The sequence below is a fragment of the Acanthaster planci genome, linkage group LG07, assembly GCF_054643075.1.
Source record: "Acanthaster planci isolate LZ-2023a linkage group LG07, COTS_SCS, whole genome shotgun sequence".
Taxonomy (NCBI): domain Eukaryota; kingdom Metazoa; phylum Echinodermata; class Asteroidea; order Valvatida; family Acanthasteridae; genus Acanthaster; species Acanthaster planci.
In genome coordinates this window covers 547,999-570,482 of record NC_141783.1, presented here as the reverse complement: position 1 = coordinate 570,482, position 22,484 = coordinate 547,999, and the positions used below count along the sequence as shown (strand labels likewise).

Below are 22,484 nucleotides of genomic sequence, written 5' to 3'. Positions count from 1 at the left end.
CTATCGACGAGACAAGCCTTCATTTTGACTCTTTAATCAAGGGAATGGTTTTACAAAATAAATCAGTAACACGGATATGAAGTTCACCCGGAGAGAATTCTCGTCAGTCTTCAGCTGGCACGCAATCATGGCACATCTGAATCTGTGGTTTATCTTATTCCTCCTCTCTACGGCACAACGTGGACGATACCGACACAGGCATGGGATGCGACGATGGGGAGGTATGGCAACAGCTTCCGAGAGCTCAACGGAAACAATTTCACCCGTAGATTCTGAGGGAAGTGAGACCTTTGCAAATTCAACCTGCAGATATGGAGTAGCCAAGGGTAAGACTCGTCTTTATTAAAGTCATTTTTTTGACATTTTTGGAAAATTTATTAGCACGCGGCCTATGCCTAACTGAATGTTGCAACTTGATGCAACTGTCGCAACTTCTTTCTTTGATTTTTACTTTCCTTTTCGTTTAAATGCAACCACCTTAGCACTGAACATATTTTAAATGATTACAAGAAAAGAAGAAATAAAATCGTTCATTATTTTTTGGAATCTGTTTCGTTATTGCTTTGTAATTCTTTAGACAATTTCTCAAGTTAAAAATCTTACAAATGGATTATTTATCTGCATGATAATTATGCATACATATCTCTCTAGAATGACTGATTTACATTTCTTTCAGTAGTTTTCCAAAATGAGCTGAACCGTCCTGAAAGTGGTAGGCCTACATCGAAATTCCCACATCAAAATATCCAAAATGTTTGCCAATTTCTGAGGTTAGGTTGATCATAGGTTCTTGGCCTACTGCTTGGGTGAAGTTACATGCTCATTAATGATAACACTCAACATGCTCGAGCTAGATTAAGTGTGATTTCCGGAATTCCTAGATCCAGTGCTTCAAAAGTGAACTCTGTTTTCATGTTTATTGAACAGAGATCTTAAACTATATTTAAATTTGCACTGAAATGAATTCCTAGCTCAGTTGGTGCGATGATTTGTTTGAATCAGAAACGAAAATAATTTTGTAGGTTTGTATTAACAGGGGTTAAATTCACTTTGAAAATTGACCTTAATTTCTTTATCCTTACCCCATTCATAGCTCAAATCTCAAATGTGTGCCCCCCAAAAAACCCTCAGTCTATCACCTCATGCTCAAAGCTTCTCTCTTTCTGGAAAAGATCTTGATTCTTTCAATCAAAAGGTATTTTAAAAGCATTTACAAAACTAAAAAAAAATTCCCACACTCAATTCCAACAGCAATCAGCTGTCGCGATACAATCTGCACCCTTCTAAAATCCCCTGGGTCTAATATTATGTCAGGTCTAAAGACAATGAGATTTTCATATTTATGCTGAGATGTGAAGCAATAGTAGGTTTAACGAAGGTCTGTCTAGTTGTTTACTTACTGTGTAAATGCAAAAGGGTGAAGATCTCGCTCTCAAAAGAGTGAGTCCCTTATAAAACCACTCAAAAGGATGCAAATCCACTCTGAAAGGAATGAGAACCACTCTGAAAGAGTGAAAATTAGTCCAAGGAGGAACTTACTCTCCAACAGGTTAGACTGAGTGTCTGAATTGTTCAGGTCAGTGAAAAAAAAGATAAGGCACTGCCTTCAACAAGGGAACACAGAAATGAAACGAGTCCTACCCTTTAAAGCATCCAGAAACAATGATCACACAGCTGGTTTCACATGTTGACTGAAGCTCTCCATGTGCCACTTGTCTGCAGTCAGAATCAGCCAAAAAACACTCACAAAGTGTTGGACAGCATTTTAAAAATGAAGTGACAGACAGGAGGGTTTGAACAGGTGTTGTGAAGGATAACATGCATAAGGATAAACATTTGAAGAGCGGACAAACCCCTCACAAGAGGAAGGTAGGGAACGCGAGGGAAACGGTCTCCATGGAAACGTAGCATTTATATGTACATCCAATATGCTGTTAATTTCATTGCTGCTTATCATGAAATGCAATACTCCTCTGCCGTCTGTGTATATAAATTCTTCCTCAGAAGGGTTCTGTGTTAACCATTTCCCGAACTCTGTAGATTCCTTCTACTTATTAAAAGGGGTGCTTCCATTGAACATACAGTCCTTTTATGAAGGGGTATCATTCTGACTTGCCACGTCTATTTTCTTTCCAGTTCTCTGCCTGTCTCTCCCAAGTATCACACAACATCTCCAGCAAATCACTACAGTTGTGTCTGTAATGATTTGCTAACTTGGGAGCCACTGAATAAGCAATTGCCTTGGCAAAGTGTTAATATTAGGAGAGTTATATTATTTCGACCAGTACAAATTGCTTAGGTACATGCAGGGCTAACAGAATCGAAGGGACTAAATGTTTGATCACAATTCTGAACACTTTGTTCCTCTTGAAATGCAGCCTAGCTGTAACTCTAAAACCGTCATATGAAATAAAGTGGCCAGAAGCAAGAGAATTTATTTCTTATTTCAACAGAAATTATTTTATTGATTTCTTGTGTCAAATATTTCACATAAATCACATCAAGTAGGAGAGAGGAAATAAATTACTAGAGATATTAATTACTGACACTTGACACTAATTATCACACTATCCAATGCCATTGGCATGAAGTACAAAGACCATGAAATTATTAATTTTAATCACTAAACAGGGATTATGCTTAATGGTGATTCAAAGTTCAATATCACATGTGCCTTTAGGACATTGTCAGTCACTTTATGTGAAACTTATACATGGTTTATGTGCAGTTATTCTGGATGGCTAATTTCCCCCTCCTCAACCAGAGCTAAAGGCCACGCCCGCTGATATGCGTGACCCATTACATACTCTTGGCCTATGAAGTGGATCCCCCAAGCCACATTGCGAACACCTGTTGCCTGCAGTCATTGATGATAGGTGTTGTTTTCACAACGAAAGGAAAATATCGATGAATTTAATATTGGGCTATCCCTCGAAGCTTTACAGCGACCATCAACCTGTATAAAAATCACACCCTTCAATTAATTTCATTAGGTTGGGTCGGGATGTTATTGAGTTCATTCAACAAGTTTCAGCTTGATATCAAGTATGGTATTACAGTTTAATTTCAAAGAAACACTTACAGGTTTGTTTTTGCCCATAAATGTAACCTTGCTCTGTCAAATGCATATCAAAATATTACAAAGCGCAATAACTTGTTGTGTAATTGTTGTCATGGTGATGCAGCTGATTTCACTCTGGATTAGTTTCTGATTCTGTATGACAAAATCAATAAATGGATGTGTATTTTTAATTCCATATTTCTCTTTTCCAACAAACCTTATTTTGGACATCAAACCAAAGGGGGAAAACTTTATCTACTGCTGCTAACCCTGTCTGGAAGCAACGTCCAAAGAGGACAAACAAATTACGACTTCAGGGGCAGATTCAGAACCAAACTGTTTGTGGGATAAAAATGTATTTCTTCATGTAAAATTTATGGTCTATCCAAGAGAGACTAATTTTAGGGGAACTGTTCAAACTTTAGAAATGGAAGGAAATGGAACAGTACTTAAAAGTCGTCCTTATCATATTCATGTGGAAGAAATACCTAGGGGCATGTTCTCATACACTCCCCTCTGCAATTCAGGTTCTGAGCTGATTGAAAAAGCCACTGAAAAGAATTTGAATCAAGACCTGTCAAAGATGATTTATTATTCTATTAGTGATATCAACCCAGGATAAGCTCTTTTAATAGAACAGAAGACAATATGCGCTTGAAATCATTTTATTTCGCCATGTGCCTAATTACAACTGCAGTTTCTTCTTCAAATTTGTTTTCCTTTGCTCACTAAGTGACCTCATTGCATGAATGTTTGTAGTTGTTCGCAAATTAACAGCTTATCAGAACAGTTTGATAACTAAAGAGTTGAACGGAACATTTAAAAGGGGGAAGGCCGTAAGACGATGAAAAGCCTCAAAAATCTTGCCCTGCTAAGAATGGGCATACCTGCATATATCTACAGAAGATTACATCTACTTTCTGTCACCAGCCTGCTTATTCATCAAACTGCATGGACTTCTTTTCAAGTATCTTTGGCAATTTTTTTGACTTTTGAAAGGTGCAACTCCCCATAAATAAACCACCCCTACAAGCCTGTATTTTCAACACTGATATGAATCAACTGTTTTTGAAAAATCCTAAATTTTCTATGCATTTTGGTATTAACAGCAGTGAAGGTAACATTTTACAATAAACTGGTACAGATTCTCATTGCTGCGCTAAGAATCTTTGCATAAATCCTGTAAATGAAACAACTAAAATTTATCTATCAAATCTTTGGTGAAATAAATATTGATTAAGAGAGTACTCAAAATGAAAATCCCAACTTTTAATGAAAATATTCATCATTTTGAAGAGTCTTTACAGTGTAACAAACAACATTTTCATTTTAAAAGCAAGCATAACAAAAATCCTGAATTAGACCAAATCCAGGGGAGGGAAATACATGTACATTTGTATACATCATTCAAGAGATGTCAACTCTTGTCTGTTTTCTCTCAGTGAATCACACCAGGAGTTTTCAATTAATTTCGTCGGACCTGATACAGCTAGATCCGTTTGCATCTGCGCTTCAGCTTAACGGTTCAAGAGCTGTAATGGCAGCAACTCGAACAGATGTCTGTCCAGGAAATGTTACCCTCTGTGTTCATGGATTCACAGTTTCAATGTGGTTTCATCCTAATGATGTGTCTGTCAGTCAGGAAGGTGTGTATTACCTCTCAAGTGGAGCCCAAAGAGCTGAATCCTGTGGCTTCTACTTTCGCCTGGATGCGTTGAACTTTGATCCTGATGGGTCAAGGGTTGGGGTGTTTGAAATCACCGTGGCAACATCGAGCACTCTATGGCAAGTGCATTATGAAGCTGTGATGTCAGTCAATCAACACGTCATGATAACATGGAGACCCAACCTTGGCTTAGATGTGCATGTTGATGGTGTGTGCGCCGGTACCCATGGCAGTGATGAAGGATATCAACGGTATCCATGGGCGACATGCTCCAAGGATCCATTCAGAGACTTGTACATTGGTGGGAGGAATGACATGAACAACGGTGGGTATGCTGTGGCTGACATTGGACAAGTTACCCTCTGGGACACGTGGAAAGATCTTAATGATGTCTACGATCTCAGGCAAGAAGGTAAATTCTGTTGATAGACATGAAAAGGTCAGTCATAAATACGTCATTTTCATATCTATCGGCTAATACTTCCACATTTAAAAATAACGACAAGCTTCATTTTCACTCACTGCATATGACTGCTAACAAAATGAGATTTGACATTTTACTTTAATCCCAAATCCACAGGAGTATTGCGAGCCTACTATGAGAACTGTATGCCATTGGGATCTCTTGAATCAGCCCTTCAACCTGCAGCTAACAACAGTTTTTCTAATAACTCACATCCAGCCTTACCTTGGCAGTGCAGAGCAGCATGCGATCCTAGCAGATACAACTTTGCAGCAATTGGTGGGAATGACCCACGATGTTACTGCCTCGTTAATCACAATCACACCTACAGTGAATCAGATGCTGAAGTGTCTTGCAATGTCTGTCCTGGGTACAAAGCGATCACGTGCGGAAGTGACAACAGCCTGAGTCTGTATCAGTTGCCATCATTCCTACGCAGGAGTCCTGCTCCAGAGACTGTCCAAGGCTTGTCTGTGAGTTTAGATGGGGTCCAGTTCAGCAACGATAGGTACCTGGTAACGACAAGGAGGAATGTCAATGTAAGTTTCTACGTCGACGCAGGTGTGAACGTCATGTACTCCATCTTTGGAGATAACCGTCTGCAAGAGATTCAGACATTTAATACATCCACCTATTTGTTTTTCCCTGAGGCTGGTTGGTATCATCTGACAGTCACAGCAACCAATGAGATCAGTCGCATTGAGAGGGGATTATGGGTAACAGCTAAGGACGACCCAGTGGAGTCAGGTGCCCTTCTTGTAGCAATCACTTCAGATAGACTAGCTGGTATGTGGGAGCCCATACTGATTTGGGTGGATATAGCCAATGGGAGTCCTAATGTGTCTTGTAGTCTGGACTACGGGGATGGCAAGAATGAACCATTTCCAGGCAGTCAGTCTAGTATCGAACTCACTCATACGTATAACAGTCCTGGTGTGTTTCTTCTTATTGTCAGCTGTGAAAGACGAGGTTCACAATCTGCTAATGCCTCCATCACAGTCATAATACAGGAGCGCATCACTATCAGTCTAAATACCACATTCAGAGTTGTAACGGGCAACAATCTGACAATTCCATTTCAAATTTATGGCACAAATGTCACAAACCTTGAAGTCCTACTGAACGATGTACCTTTCACCAACTACACATGCTCAGAGAACTTCACGTGCTTGGGTTCTATATGGAGAAACCTCATAGCCTTAACAGGAACATATGTCTTTGAAGTCCGAGCATCTAACCTCATCAGTGGTCAAGTTACTTTGACAGCCGATGTATACGTTGGGCTTCCCATAGGCAACTTTTCTTATGAAATCAATGCCACCACTGTGATTCCAAATGAGGATGTTCAGCTCACAGCAAATGTGACAGAGGGTACTTACATGTATTTCCACTTTGACTTTAATGGAAATGCAGTGGTCCTCATCTGTGCTCTGGCTCCATGTTTAGTGTCTTACACACACAGCTTTCCAGTGGCAGGGGATTATAACGTTTCAGTGCAGGTCTCAAATAACTTCAATGCCTTCACCAGTGAGATCTTTTTGGTAAGCGTTTTCAATCCCGTTCCAGCTTTGAGCGTAGATGTGACCAACTCCAGCTCAATTGCCATTCCCGTTGAGCTACATGTCTACCCTAAGTCCAACACATCTTTGTGGCCAACGGAAGCAAAGGCCGTTTTTTCCATTGCTGGTTTTCAACATCAAGTCTTAGAAGATTTTGTGCCACTTTCAGACACAGAAGCAGTTATGGTATTCTTCCTCAGTATTCCAGTGTATGGCATCTTTGTCGTCGAAGTAAATGTTTCAAATGCTATGAATTCTGTGACTTTGAATGTTCCAGTTCAGATTGGACAAGAAATCCAAGGGTTCTATGCTAAAGTACCGTTTCCAGTGCATGCAACTGGTGACAACGTCAGCGTTGAGTTTGGCTTCACAGCTGGCAGTGAAGTTGTCTTTGAAGTGGATTTTGGAGAGACACACCAATTCAACTTTGAGACAAATTCAGTTGCAAATACAACCATTTATCACCAGTATAACAGTCCTGGTGACTACACTATCACCGTGAGAGCTCATGGTGCCCTTGGGGACAAAGTCAGACAGTTCCCTGTGAGAATCCTCAATGCAATCAACGGCTTGAGAATGGAAACCTCTAGCACAAGTTTGGAAACAGGGAAACCAGTTCTTTTCACTTTCTACTTAGTGAAAGAAACAGCAATACCACAAATAGTTCACTGTGACATCAACTACGGTGATAGTAGTAAAACTGATTCATGGGATGGTGTTTTATCTAATGACAATATTACCCTAGAGCATATTTACGTTACCCCTGGATCTCGGCAAATCCAGGCAAACTGTTCAAATGAGGTGAGCCAAGTTATGCTATCAGTCAATGTAACACTTTACATACCTCAGACTGGATGCTTCATCAGTGTTGATCCAATGATGACCACAACCAACACCACGGTACACTATGTTGCATCAGTTAGTAATGGGTCGGATGTCAATGTCCTAATCCATTTTGGCGACGGGACAAACATGTCAGCATACTCTGACTCAACTGAATATGTGGTGTTTGAGCACATCTACCATCTGGCAGGTTCTTATGTGGTTCAAATGAAAGCTTCCAATCCTGTCAGTGACTGTCTGGCATATAACACAATTGTCATTCAGATTCCAATCCATACAGACAGCTACAATCTCAGCATCACCCCAAGCCCAATTGACATCTCAAACCAGACAACAGTGTTCACCATCAGCTTAATGGATGATGAGATACCAACAAATGTTACAGCGTACTGGACCTTTGGCGATGGAAACTCATCCACACAGTTCCTATATTCTGGAGTAAAATGGAGCATTTCACACATCTTTGAAGAAACTGGGGAGTACGAGGTTTTGGTGCATCTTTCCAACATGATCAGTGAGCTTAACTTCAACAGCACAGTGGTTGTTATGGAGCACATTGATGCACTTGAGTTTAATATCAGCAACGCAGCTGCAGTTGGTGACAATCTCACCCTCTCACTTCTGGCAACATCAGGGAGTTCAATATCTTATTACATAGACTTTGGGGATGGGACAGCAGACATGTTGTTTCAGGACAAGCCAGAAATTCTACATCTCGGCCATTCTTATGATCAAGTTGGATGGTACATCCTAACAATAACGGCTGAGAATGGCCTTGGTGGAGTTATACACAACCGCACCAAGATCAGAGTGGTGTATCCCGTGCAGGGGCTGAACTTTGAAGCAAGCTCAGCGGTGATCTACAGTCCAGGAAACATCACGTTCAGTTTGACTATAGACGAAGTAGTGCCACCGCCCACTGTCATGGACTGTGAGTGGCGAAGACAGCCCGCTGGTCAAGCTAGCCTTGGCGATGACATATTGCTGAGGGAGAGGAATGTTAGCATTGCTACTGGTGAGAGTCTCAACGTGACCCATCACTTCCCTGGTGGTCAGTTCACCGTCATCCTGCACTGCAGGAACATTCTGGGAGGTGTCACTCTGAAGGAAGAGGTCACCATTTATGAGGGCATTTCTGAGTTAAAAATGTCATCTGATAGTCTGATTGTCGAGGTTGGATCTCAAGTTCAGATTACTGTCACCACTTCACAAGGCTCGCTGCTGAATTATGCTGTGAAATATGGCGATGGCACCACAGATAACAGATTGGTTGTCATGTCAAGATCCACAAAGATTCAAGAATTCCTCCATGTGTATGCCAGACCTGGACTGTACATTCCATCTGTACATGTTGTAAATTTCTTAGGGGAGTCTAGTGCCAATCTCAATGCAAGTGTCAATGTTCTTCCTAGCACTCGGGGATTCCAGCTTCTGGCAAACAGCCCAACATTTCCAAATACTCTGGTGGTGTTTACTCTTGTAGCGATTCAAGGCACTACCCCTCCATCAATGATACAACTGATCTGGAACTTTGGCGATGGGAGCATTGACTTTGAGTCTGTAGAATTCAACACAACCCAAGGCATAAACCGTACTCACTTGTACAACAGTTCAGGAATGTACCACGCAGAGGTGACTGTGACCAACAAACTGGACTCACACATATTTGGGACCGCAGTCACCATTATCCCAAAAGTTGAACCCATAAAAGTTAGATTTGACTACAAAAACAAGGATGGCATTTGGACAGTTGGTTTAGGACATAATTTTAATTGGTTTCCAACTGATACAGACGTCAGAATGATTGCTAACACAACATCAAACGACGCGTCTATCATCTGGGAATTTGATAATGGGGAAACAGCTTTGCTTCAAATTGTATATAAACGATACAAAAACCCAGGGGTATACACTGCTACATTAAGAGTTACGGACAGCATGGGCAAGCTTGAAGAATTCCACTTCATTTTCTACATCGCTAAGCCCTTCATCTTGTTATCAATCCAGGCTGTTGATGCAACAGGACTGCCATCTTTGAAGTCTGGCAATCAAGTAGACTTCACACTGATTGGGGATGATTTACAGGGACCTGTTTGCATATCATGGAATGTTGGAGATCAGACTCAACAGTATGTATATGGGCCGAGTTCTTGTCGAATGCCAGTGCATGATGATGTAATATTTGACCAAGCCAATCGAAGAGTCGGTCTGCACATCTCGCATACGTTCACATCCCCAGGTAACTATCATGTGTATGTGTCGGCATCTAACTTCTTCACTACGGCATCTATATCTACGATAATCACAGTCACAGGATGTAAGAGTCCACCACAGGTTTCTATCAGAGGTCCAGGTGAGACGGTGGATGCACCACGATCTTATAGGACTTCAGAAGCAATCTTCCTTGACTTGGTCACCACGTTTGATTGCATTGGTGCCATTTCGATAACTTTCAACTGGGAAGTCAACAAACTCATCGCCGATGATGTCCAGAACATAACTCAGAAAGTGGGATACACTGTGCCATTTTTGAACAGACCACAGTTGGAGCTACCAGCGGGTTCGCTTGAAGTTGGCCTCTACGAGGTAAGCATAAATGTCACCGTTGAGAGGTTTGACAATGCAACTGGGTCTGACAAGGTTTTCATTAGAATTGAACATTCTCCCCTGGTTTTGAGTCTAGAGGGCGGAAGCAGCAGATCAGTGGGTAACATTGCACCATTGGTTCTGGATGCAATGACATCATCATATGACCCTGACAACACAGCAGGAAATTCTTCTGATTGGTCATTTAAATGGTCATGTCGGAAAATATCGGATGACCACAAAAACAATTCCATAACAACAAATTTGGATGATTACCTGTGTGACAACAGCTCATGGGAGCAAATGAACTTCACGAAGGCTATCATTCAGCTGAATCCACTGCAACTCCGGGTCGATGCAGTGTATGTCTTCAAGGTTGAAACCACCATTGGATCAAGATTTGCATCCTATCAGCAAACCATCCAGGTCATGCAGGGAGAACCACCAAAAGTATCTATCAGGCAAGTAAAAAAGTTCAAAACTTTCATTTCATTTCAAATTGATAAAGACTGTCTATATTCTATTGTCAAAGGCCATATCTTCCAACTTTTTTTTTTCAGTTTGGCAAAGTTGTGAACATTTTGTTATGCCTTTAATCTTTTGATATTCTTTTTCACTCAACTCTTGAATCCATAAACTTTGTCTATATCATCAAGCTGACACATCAAATATACATTTTATTTCTTTTCTTCACCTTGATAATGGTGGAAATATTCACACTTTGCATTCTACTTTTGAAGTATCAATTTTGGTAACTTTGATTTTGTTTTATGAATCTTAGCTGTGTTTCAAACTGCCGTGATAAAGTCAATCCCACGTCTTCCTTCACCCTGCAAGGGAGCTGCAGCAACTGCGATGCCAACAGCCAATCGCTGTTTACATGGACACTCTATTCAAAACAGCAAGACAGTGAGGACTTACAGCATGTCAGTAACCTTGGTAATATGACATCAACGGGTGAGTTCCAAACATGCAGAGCTGGAATAGCATCTTAATGTTTTTGACAATAAAACATTAATAAAAGAATTTGCATATTAAGAATGTAACCAGATGATAAATAGTCATCATATTTGACACGATCTGTTCTAAAGCTGCAAATATTGTTAATGTATAATGGCATTATTTGCTCCATTAATGAAATAGTGTGCTGATAACCATTTTTGTTATTTAATGCATTAAATGATTTGTTTTGCACTGTAAACATTAGCGAACAAAGAAAGTTTGCCTCTCTATGAATAACAACAAACAATAGAATCAAACTTATTTTGGCTTGATTGTTGTAGGTGTGTCTAAGCAAGGTATTGCCTTTAATCCAAGTGAACTGGATGCAGGAAGAGAATACTATCTGCGTCTTGATGTCAAGGATGTGTTGCTAGGCAACGGTTTCACCCAATACTCATTCCTCACTAACTTGCCTCCGTACAATGGTGCATGCCAGATCAACCCATCTGTTGGTAAGATTAAATTGCAGATTTTGATTGGAACAACATTTTTAGTTACCTTGTTTATTTGGAACTTCTGTATGTTTTTTTTTGTTGGTGTTTCAATTAGAAGTGGGATTCCTTCATTGGATACCCTTCAACAAAGGATTCTTTGCCAAGAATTCATTGGTTCTTGTATTCATGAATAACACTTTTTCTGTTTTGATATTGATTATCCACTTTGTTTTGAAGTCTTTGCCAATCAACTTTGGCAACTTTCAATGCCCTTCACTTGGAATGTATATTGACATTTCCAGCTGGCTGGCAAAAACCACTTGTAATATGTAAATTTGAATGACAATGAAGATTGACAAAGGAAAAGCTGTCAGGTCTCACCGTGCTTTTCTCACTGTAGGCTTTGCAGTCACCACAGAGTTCAGTATCAACTGCTCTGGCTGGTTAGACGAGGGTCACGCCATCAACCGAGACTCCATTTCCCAACATCTTGCTTCAGGACAAGTCCTTCAGTACCGTGTCATGAGCAGAGCTAAGGGTCAGACCGATTTCTCCCTCCAGACATCCAGCGCTGATAGTTCCACCTCAGGAATTCTCTTTGGAGTTGGCCCAGAGGAGTTCAGCTTCCAACATGATGTGCAGGTTGCCGTAGTAGACGTGTATGGTGCAGCTGCATCTGTCAACTTGACAGTCTCGGTATGATGATTGTTTCATTAAATTGTTGTCAACTGCACAATTTTCAGTTGCTAGAATGACTTTTTCCAGCGTTGTAATATACAGATGGCAGATCAGTGGACCTCTTTGGACTGTGCTGGTTTATGATTGAAACACAACTCAACTTAGTGTCTTTGTCTTTCACTCATTACATCCCTACAAAGAGTGCATATCAATCTAGTTGTCAAACTTGTCCGCATGAAGCAACTTTATTTGAGAAAAAGAAACATACATCTAGAAATCAACTTAAATGCAAATGAAAAATGTCTTTTTGATCCTGTTTATACACTGTGAAACCTATGAGTAAATTGTGGTCTTGATAATGCAATGAGAATTAGGAGAAACTGGTTTCAAATGAAATCCAAAATGACAAAGTTAGTCGGATGATATGATGTCAGTTCATATTATATCGAACAGGTCAGGAAACCAGACCTAACAGCTGATGCCATCACATCGCTTGTCGGCTCCAACAACAGTAGACTATCACTCCTGGCATCGTCTGGTGATGTGGAGGGCGCCACCCAGCTGATATCCGCTGTCCTGACCGTCCTGTCCGAACCACAGGCATGTCTGCTGCCAACCAGGCTATCATATAAAAACTGTACACAAAAGTTTCGCATCAAATTTTGATCAATTACCCAAAGTCACACTTGGCGTGGAGTTCTCATGGACACTTTCTGACAGCTTTATTTTTGGTGTTGGAGCTTTTTACCTGGCACAAAGTTTACTATGATTACATGTAAACAAACTTTGCAAACAGACACGGTTCAGATAAAATTTATATTTAAATCCTTCTTTCAAACTTGTGGCACTTACGTATGGTATGTTTACGTTACTTGAACATTTTAAACTTGATTCAAATTTAGTAGTTACAGTGTCCTCATGTGAGCTTTGCTGGATTATTCTCTGGCACGATTCTAGAGCCAATTTTTGAGAGGGCTAAACCTTTTGCATGTGACGTCACCTTTTAACTTTTTCTACTGCAAATCCCATATTTTCCAACATTTAAAAATGTTTCTTGGGGGGGTAGCTCAACAAAATGGGGGGGGGCAAAAGTCCCCTCAGCCTCTCCTCGGCCGTAGAACTGCGCCTGATCATTCTATAAAGTTGGAGTCCAATTTTTTTAAAGTTCTGGTCACACCTACATATACAGCAATCTCGTGAGTGTTAAACACAATCATTTATTTTAAGAGTGCTTAAGTGATGCAGATTACCTACTACACCAATAGCAAGTAGTTTGAAGTTAATTTCAGTGATATTTCCATGTCAAATTACACAGGTCAGGTGTAACAGGGAGACAAGATGTCCAACGTTTGGACTCTGAGTTCATAGAATGACCCTGCTGCAAGTGGCGGAGAAGATTTTACATCACCATAAACAGCTTGATATATCAATTGCCCACATGAGTTCACCTTTAACCTTTCCTTTTTTTCTTAGGATGAAAACTCCACATTTACACCTGAAGAACTGAGAGAGGTTAGTGACAGAAGTGTGGACCAGATTTAACCAGGGTGTGTCCCACTTCCAGAAATGTTCTGTTTCTGCTTTTTATTGTCGTATCCAACAACCAAGCTCTGTTTTAATTGGCTAAATTAAAGCAACTGTATTGGACAGTACTTTTGCCTTACTTCTTTTTAAAGCTATTTATACAAATCAAAGAGGTTTTCCAGTTGGTGCCTCAGCAAACATAAACGTACCTCTTGATCCACTTGTCCATCTTACTCATGTCTTTTTCCTTCCAAGTTACGCTCCAATCTAATCCTGGAGTTGAGTAAGGTTTCACTGTGGGCAAAGACAGCCAATTCGCTGTTTCAGGCATCGGTTGTCATGGCAATGAGTCTTACTGGAGGAGTGAATGACAATGCTTTGGTGAGTACATTACTGACAAGCTTAGAAGGGCATCTTATTTTTTTTTCATTTTCCCACATGTATTTAATTGCATACTTTAACAGTTTGACAACAGTTTTAAACAATAGCATGTATTGCGTTATTTTTAAATTTCAACTTCTTAAATTCTTCATGTAAAGTTAGATTTCAAGCTTGGCAGGCAACTTTACCAATAAAGATCAAGAAAACATGTATGAAGCTTGATCAACAATATCAACATAAAAACTCAATATAATTTACTCAGCAAATTACGTCATGTCTTTCAGCAAGCTACTGATGCTTTTTCTGACTGATGAACAAAGTTTGACTTGATTTGTTCAGTCTGATGGGATACAAAAGTTCTGATTTATGAAAAAATTTCCTGGATTGTTGTTGTGATCAGGTTGAGGCTGCAGCTGCGATGGCCGGGATGGCATTGAGTTTGAAAGGAATAGATGAAGACAATCCTGAAGTTGTCATTGACACAGCCAAAGGTAAAGACTACACTACTGTCTCTCGTTTTAATTAACAACCGATGTGCCTCCATTGCATCAACTTGATAATGACAATATCCCATCCCAAAAAACTTACAGTGAAATAACTTTTATTATTTTAACAACTTAAGCTTTCTTTTTACCCATACGGAAGTTGGAATGCTTGAGAAAGCTAAGTGAATTCTCGCCCAGAGATAAGAGCAAACAAGCATTTTTTGTTCAATGATTTGGGGATTTTTCCCCCTTGTGTAAGAAAATACATCTTCAAAAATAAAATCATTTAAACATTCAATTCTAAATGAGTTCAGTTGTAAAGGGATTGTCTGACAGGAGTTAGTTAGAAACCTCAGCTGTGAAAAGTCAGATAATTGCTCCATGTCACTGCCGCAACAGGACTCACCGATGGACTAGGAAGTTTGATTGCCCAATCAGACAAGATCGTTCAGACTGTCATGGGAGCCAGTGAAGCATCTGTGTCCACCACTACATCACCATCTGGAACCGGGGAACTGGTTGTCTTTGATGTCTATGGCGATGACCTTTCACCTGAGGAGTTGGCCGAAGAAGCCATGAGAAAGAAGAAGGAACGAGAAAGAAATGAGCAAAATGCACGAGAAGTGGTAGGTAGGGATAAAATTGAGGACGGTGTGAGAAATGATTAGACCCAAATGAAGAAGATTATGATCTAATGATACTGATATGATGATGATTACTGATGATGTGGATGATGCTGATGGTTGGTAGATACTTGGAATACTGAGAGCAAATAGACATGGAGATTGCAGTCTGGTATCCTGATAATGATAAGGCTGGCAGTGACAATGCTTGCAATCATAGGGAGAGTGGGTTGGGATGTAGAGTAAGAAATGATGGGAAAGCAATCTATGGAAGCGCGTGAACGTGCAGATAAAGAAGATGATGATGATGATAATTGTTAAACGATAGTGGAGATCATGACAGCGTCAGGGGTAACAAAGTTGGGAAAAAAGCTTTGACTGTGATGCAGGCAGTGACAGTGACAGCAGCCATGGCATGACAGTGACATTAACAATGCTACGGTGCTGATAATGACAGTGTCATTATTAATGCCATGGTGCCGATAACAGAGAAAGTCAAATTAAAGTAAATAAGTGATTATATTCAACCCTTAGGCCTTTTTTCAATTATTATTTCTGCAAACAAACAGGCATCAACCATCAGCATGCTAGCACAGGGAACGCTGGACCTGGTCTCTGACGTGGTCATAGGTCAACGGGTCACAGGTCAACCTCCTGTCACACTGGTCACGGATCAACTCACTCTGGAAGTCTTCAAGGACGAGCCCATCTCAGTGGCTAACAGACAAATCAATACAGACGCTGGCTCCTTCAGTCTACCCAACGCCAGCTCGCTGTTTGGATCCAGTGGGGCAAAGCAGGTGGAACAGTTTGTAAGTTTGGCACGCCATTGCTAAGAACATTTCTTGATTGAACAGCATACCCCTCTGTTAATGCTTAAAGCACCTAGTCTTGTATCCAACATCAAATATCACTGCTGCAGAATCTGCTACTATGTCTATGTCTAGTTTGCATCATTCAGCTGGCTCCAATAAGTTGCGGGACTAAGTTATTGTAAAGGGTTGTATGTAAAAATCCCTGCACTTTGTGAAAGCTCACCCAAAAGCTCAGGGACAGTCATTTCTGAAAGCAATCCCTTGGATTTAAAGTTCACATCATGCCAGCGCTCAGTTCTACTCATGTCAATGTCTAAGAATTTCTTCAACTTTACTAATATGGCCAAGGGAGTAACTGTTCTTTTGTGGTTGCCTTTCACAGATCTTTTCCTACAACGCAAACCCCTACAGCTTTTCCAAGAGCTCAGATAGCATAGGTTCCAAGGGGGTGCTCGCCCTAGACTTTAAGACGGGACAAGGGGAGCTACTCTCAGTGCAGAACCTGACTGATATGATCAGTATCGCCCTTGATGTTGACCAGAGCAAACTAACAAGTGCTGAGACCGTCAGAATGACATTTATGAATGCATCCACAATGCAGTATCACAAGGTACAAACACTCTACTGCTGAATCCTAACTTTGAGAGAAAAATGAGAGTTTTAATAGCAATGGTTTGGCCATTAATTTAACTTTTGTACATGTTGTGGCTTCTTTTCCTTTTTGAAATGTACAGTTTTGCACGCATGCTTACGTAGGCAAACTTATCAAAGGTTAAATGCAACACAGTAAAGATAACTTTTTTACAGAAGGAAGCCAAATGTAATTCATAAATTTTTTCTTGAAAAACTGCAAATCATATGGGGATAACAGAGAAAAATGCTGAATAGATCAAACACACCGGAAGAATCACCAACCTTATGAGGTCTACTGATCAAAATGTCTCTAAAAGCTTTTTGACTGTTTGAATGTGACAAAAACGTAAAGAGTTGAAATGCAATCATGAACTGGTAGACTTCTTTCCAGTTAAGTTCTTTTTGTTTCCTCATCAAATACAATGGTTAGTGAGGTCTGAATTCTCGACAGGTGGAAGTACAAGAGGAAAACATCCAGCTCCGAGTGATTTTCCGAGAAATGACAGACAACGTGACGAAGTTTCTGGTCTATCTAAGAAAGGGAAGCCGCCCCGACACCAGATCGTATGATGCACTCATAGAGATACCGAGAAACCTTGGAGAAGATGAAATGTGGAGTGATGTGGGACTGGTAACAGAGGCTAGACACACTGCAGTGTTTTCTGAAGAGTTACTGACTGGTGTAGGAGACTACTATTTGGGCGTCGGCCTGGCAGGTTATACTAACTTTCTGAAAAGACCTTCTTCTTGAAAATGACACATGTGTAAAAGTATTCTAAGCTAAAAGCATGGGATGTAATGTTTCTATAAACTCATGCTCATAAGTTTAGCCAATTTACTGCACTGTTGAAGCAATCTAAATCCAGTTTTTTACCATCTAAAAGGTCTAAAATACATATTTAGTTAAACTAAACAAAAACCTCAGTATAAGATTAATTTTTCTGTCATTCAAGTAATTATAAAACTTTGAAGTTTACTAAAGTGAGACAAGATAAATTTTCAGAAAGTTTTTGTTTAAGATCAACAGTGAGTGTTTTCATTTTCAAACTCTTCTTTCTATTATTCAAATAGACACTAGTGATCTACACCAAGATTCTTCAAATGGAACAACACTCATAGTGAACCAGACAGACGAAATGTTTGAAGTGAACACAACCATGGTGATATATGCAGCTGGTTGCCGGTTCTGGGATACCAACATCACAGCATGGAGTAGTCGGGGGTGCCAGGTTAGGCCAGACAAGTCCAAGTTTTAAGACTAATATGACAAGGTCTCAATTTCATAGTTTTGCTGAGCATTGCTGAGTGTGTGATGACTGCTCTTGTTGCATTGCCACTCAAAGCAAAACCCACGTTTGAAGTTTGTCTTTCTGTTTGCTGTGCTAAACATTTAGAACCTTGGCTTAGAACCAACATAAAGTTAGCTTCACAGCGTATGCGTTTTTCAAAAAATGAGAGCACAAACACGTTAAATTCTGAGCTCACCTCAGACTGACCCATCTTCTGTTCCCTTCAGGTTGGGTCGCAGACCTCAACCTCTTCCATCCACTGCCTCTGCAACCATCTCTCCTCATTTGCCTCCTCGTTCTTTGTGCCTCCAAACACCATTGACTTCTCCACTGTCTTCAGCAAGTTTCAGGATCTGGGAAGCAACGCGGCTGTCTTTGCCACGGTGCTTGGATTCTTCGGCCTGTATCTGCTCCTGCTCATTTGGCTGAGGAGAAAAGACAAGCAGGATATCGTCAAGGTAAACCATCCAAATTTCAAACATCCTACCTCGTTTATTTGCTTGCTTTATGAAGATTAATGCCTCTTTGAAAAAACAACACAAACAAAATTACTTGCAACTAAAAAACTTTTCTGTAAAAAGTCATGTTCTGTGTACAGTTGAAAAATTGCAAAAATAGTGCTCACATACGCAGGATGAATATTTTCCTCATTACTGTACTTCTGGAAACTGGAAAAGTATACTTATATTTATTTCCCAATTGAATCATACTTGTACAGGTATGCGGTGTAAATTTGACACCAGTATACTTAACTTTGGATTATATGTAAAATATGGAAGGGTTCTTCAATGCTTTGCCTGGCATTAGAAGCCTACAGAGAGGTATGTTTGTGGGTACAACATGGAAGCAAATATCTTTCAGGAAGATAGGTTGGCTCTAAGAGCTGATGGTGAGAAAAGGTCTTTACTTTTCAAACGTTGCGCTCTGCTTATCTTTATGTCTCTGAAGTACACTGTACAAAATGTTGAGATCTTTTTCCACCACTGGCTCTCCTCAGAGACTGCTTCCGTGGTGTACCCGCGAGCATACATGTAGCTATGGCTTTTCAATGTGGAACACTGCTGGCAGAAATGCACAGTTGCTCCAGCTGCTTGGAAACGGTCTCGCATCAAAGATGGTGGACCAAACTGACCATGGAAGATGCAAAATAGAGCACAAAGATTCACTCGGACATTATTATTTGGAGTTGACATTTCATTCCAGTGGGGTGTAAGTCCCTTAGGCGACAACCACCCTAATGACACGTACTTCTACCAAGTCACTGTGCAAACTGGCATGGGTCCAGGCTGTGGCACGAGGTCAAAGGTCAGCATTATCCTCACAGGAGAGGATGGAGACAGTGGTGTGCGCTTATTGGACGATGACAAAAGAAAGGTACATTGTGAAAACATCAGTATCTGAAACATCATGAGCATTCATGCTCCAGCAAGCAGCATTTCTAAGAAAATCTGTTTCTAAACTTTATCCAAGCATATAAAGTTTTCCCTCCAAAATATAAAATATGTGTATATAGTATTCAAAGGAATTGCACATTTTGAAGGACTATGTTTTGGACGAAAGCCTTCAGTTTTCAGATGGTCTCTGACAATAGAAGTCTGGCTCAAGCTGTGAAACTGCTTTGAGTGGTTGCAATCAACATGGTCAATTGGTGTTTACAGGTGTTTGAAAGCGGCAGCATCTGTCACTTCTTGATGGGTGTGGCCAGGCCCCTGGGTCCCCTCTCCTACATTAAACTCTGGCACGACAACTCTGGACATCGTCAACTTGCTGGCTGGTACCTGTCACAGGTTTCTATCCTAGATCTGCAAAACGGACAGCAGTAAGTAGATCAGACCTTGTCATTGTGAGGTCACAGATCAGACCTGATCCTTGAAATCTGGGAAAGTAAGATATCTAATTACAGCAATGTGGTTGTGAGATAAAATCTCGTAAGAGTAAATCTATGTAGAAGTTTTGCTCCACACACTCCCGGAAAGATCATACAGAAAAATCACTTGTTTACAACACACTTAAAATGTTCCAAATTTTGAAAATGTAGAGGCTTGACAAGGGAAAACAAAATGGTTGATCTTTTAGCATGTGCTATTTTGAAAGAATAAGTCTTAGAAAAAAGTGCGAAAGCATTGTCAATTTTTTTCCCTTAGATACTTCTTTGTCTGTGATCGCTGGCTGGCAGTAGAGAAAGATGACGGAGCAGTAGAGCGTGTTCTTCCTGTTGCAACCCGTTCTGATCTGACCCAGTTCAGCAAGCTCTTCTTCTCTAGCAGTCGACGTAATCTCTTTGACGACCATATCTGGTTCTCGCTGTTCAGTCGGCCAACACGGAGCCCCTTCACCCGAGTCCAGCGGCTCTCCTGCTGCTTGTGTCTCCTCTACCTTAGCATGATCACCAGTGCAATGTTCTATCGCACTGAAGAGACTGTGGAGAACCCCACAGCTCTACGTCTTGGACCCTTCATCTTCACACTTCAACAGCTTTACATAGGATTCATCAGTGCCTTGATTGTTCTACCAGTCAACATCCTCATCGTCCAGATCTTCAGAAAATCCAAACCCAGCAAATCTCAAATGACCAACTCACTCCCCAAACATCTCCAAGAGAAGCTCAACCGCTTGAGAGACAGTGCCTCTGAGAGTTCAACACCGCAAAGCTCCCTTGTGGATGTCAAATCATCAGACAAGATTGAACTCGTTCCAGCGGATGCTCCAGCAAAAAGTAAAACAAAGATCGGGAAAGCAAAAGCCAAGCCATTCTTGTTACCTCACTGGTGTGTCTACATTGCATGGCTGCTCATGATTCTCTCCTCATTCACCGCAGCCTTCTTCACCATCTTATATAGCTTAGAATGGGGACAGCAAAAATCCTCTGAGTGGCTAACCTCAATGCTGATATCCTTGGTCAACTCAGTGCTGGTCATACAACCATTCAAGGCAAGTTTCCTCCCAAGGTTAAAATTTTTACGACAGTGATAGTTGTTTAAAGGTGCAGTCCATCATCTGTAATTTGAGCATTATGTTCTTTTGAGGCAATAAAATTACTCAAAATCTAAAGAAGGGCGTCTAAAAACAAACCTGATGAAGTTTCAGCTCAGTGAATACTGTGCATATTCTGAGAAAAAAACCAATATTCTAGGCTTTTAAATTCAGATCAAAAGTTGCTGAGTCATGTCTTGAATTGCATCAGAATTCAGCATCTGGGACACGTTCTCACATTCAGTTGAATGCGTCTACGCGATGTCATGAACAAACAAATTATCAGAAGTGCAATAAATGTATGTGCATATGTGTCAATGCTTGTGGCACTTCTAATGGCTGTTTCCCAAACATGTATCTTTATAAACACATCGTTGGAAGTAGCCTTCTTTCGTTGTTTTCTTCAAAATGACAGCTTACCAGAAAGAATAATTTCACAGGGAGTTTAGTCCCATAACCATCTTAAAACTAAGGATGTTTTCCAACAATAATTTCATCTGTAATACTTTTTCAATAACTGCAAATGATGGACTGTATCTTAAAGAAAGTTTATCAGATAGAAGGAAACAAAAATCTGTCTATAAGCCTGAATAATGGTGCAATAGATCGCTGACCAACTGCAGAATCTGTACTATCAACCCCAAGCGATCTTTCGATTTTGGCCTTCAGAGCTGACAACAGAAATATACACATTGATTCCCTCACACCTTTATTTCTAACTGTTGAGACTTTCCTCTCTAGGTCCTCATCGTAGCAATGCTCCTGTCATTGATCTTCAAGAAACCTGCCAAGATGGACGTTGAGATGGATGCCGACTTGTCCTGTGATCAGAATCAGCTCCGAGATGATGAGGAGATCTTGCATCAATCACTGTCACCAGGAAAATGTTGGATTTCCCTTTAATATGATCCACATTATGCTCTTCTATTCTCAGTTGTTTGTATCACAAAGACAAAATCACTGAATCAATCTAAAATGTGAATTCTAATTCTCAACAATATGCAACGGAAAGAAAATTTGCGATCTCCACTGATAAAACACAGAGCCTGTGAGCCTAGGAATGCTACCATCTGCAATCTGCTGATTTGATTACAGTTGCAGTATCTAACTTACTAACTTAATTACAGTATCTAACACTGTCCATGTAACTACACCTTAGTGGCTAATTGTGAACGGAAAATATGGACTCAGTTTGAACTACAGAGGGCAATTATCAAGCGAGCTGTTTGTTATTAATAATTTCTTTCATTTTTCATTCACAAAATGGAGGAATCCTCAAAAGTACTCTGGGAAGTGTATCTCATCAGCCTGATGAAGTTGTAGAGATGCGACAATTAAGACACATTCAGTTGTAGAGGTGGGAAGAAAATCCGTGTCAAATACTCTGGGGAAACGCCATGGAATTGGGTAGGAACCGAACACTAACTCTACATACTGACCTAGGTGGGATTCGAACCCACTTTGCAGGG

The 22,484-nt window shown here is 40.5% G+C and overlaps 1 protein-coding gene and 1 long non-coding RNA gene across 2 annotated transcripts in view; one reads left to right on the top strand and one right to left on the bottom strand.

Annotated features, from left to right (window-relative positions):
* Positions 1–26: 26 nt before the first annotated feature.
* The window catches only part of LOC110986117 (polycystin-1-related protein-like), a 27,925-nt gene continuing 5,467 nt past the window's right edge, over positions 27–22,484 (top strand). Inside the window, exons 1-20 of the mRNA XM_022247761.2 lie at positions 27–326; positions 4,504–5,139; positions 5,308–10,639; positions 10,960–11,135; positions 11,462–11,632; positions 12,015–12,310; positions 12,746–12,892; positions 13,766–13,804; positions 14,072–14,197; positions 14,598–14,688; positions 15,082–15,308; positions 15,875–16,117; positions 16,503–16,730; positions 17,205–17,469; positions 17,825–17,982; positions 18,270–18,500; positions 19,246–19,416; positions 19,701–19,861; positions 20,187–20,973; positions 21,757–21,901. Coding sequence (XP_022103453.2) covers positions 77–326; positions 4,504–5,139; positions 5,308–10,639; positions 10,960–11,135; positions 11,462–11,632; positions 12,015–12,310; positions 12,746–12,892; positions 13,766–13,804; positions 14,072–14,197; positions 14,598–14,688; positions 15,082–15,308; positions 15,875–16,117; positions 16,503–16,730; positions 17,205–17,469; positions 17,825–17,982; positions 18,270–18,500; positions 19,246–19,416; positions 19,701–19,861; positions 20,187–20,973; positions 21,757–21,901 — 9,880 coding nt within the window. The 5' untranslated portion in view covers positions 27–76. The remainder of the gene's footprint in view (positions 327–4,503; positions 5,140–5,307; positions 10,640–10,959; positions 11,136–11,461; positions 11,633–12,014; positions 12,311–12,745; positions 12,893–13,765; positions 13,805–14,071; positions 14,198–14,597; positions 14,689–15,081; positions 15,309–15,874; positions 16,118–16,502; positions 16,731–17,204; positions 17,470–17,824; positions 17,983–18,269; positions 18,501–19,245; positions 19,417–19,700; positions 19,862–20,186; positions 20,974–21,756; positions 21,902–22,484) is intronic.
* LOC110986120 (uncharacterized) lies at positions 3,623–18,371 on the bottom strand. The gene is made up of 8 exons (XR_002599077.2): positions 18,239–18,371; positions 15,089–15,234; positions 14,026–14,171; positions 12,761–12,927; positions 11,996–12,420; positions 10,455–11,626; positions 5,416–5,702; positions 3,623–5,146 (listed from the first exon to the last, which is right to left on the bottom strand). It is a non-coding gene; the product is annotated as an uncharacterized LOC110986120 (long non-coding RNA).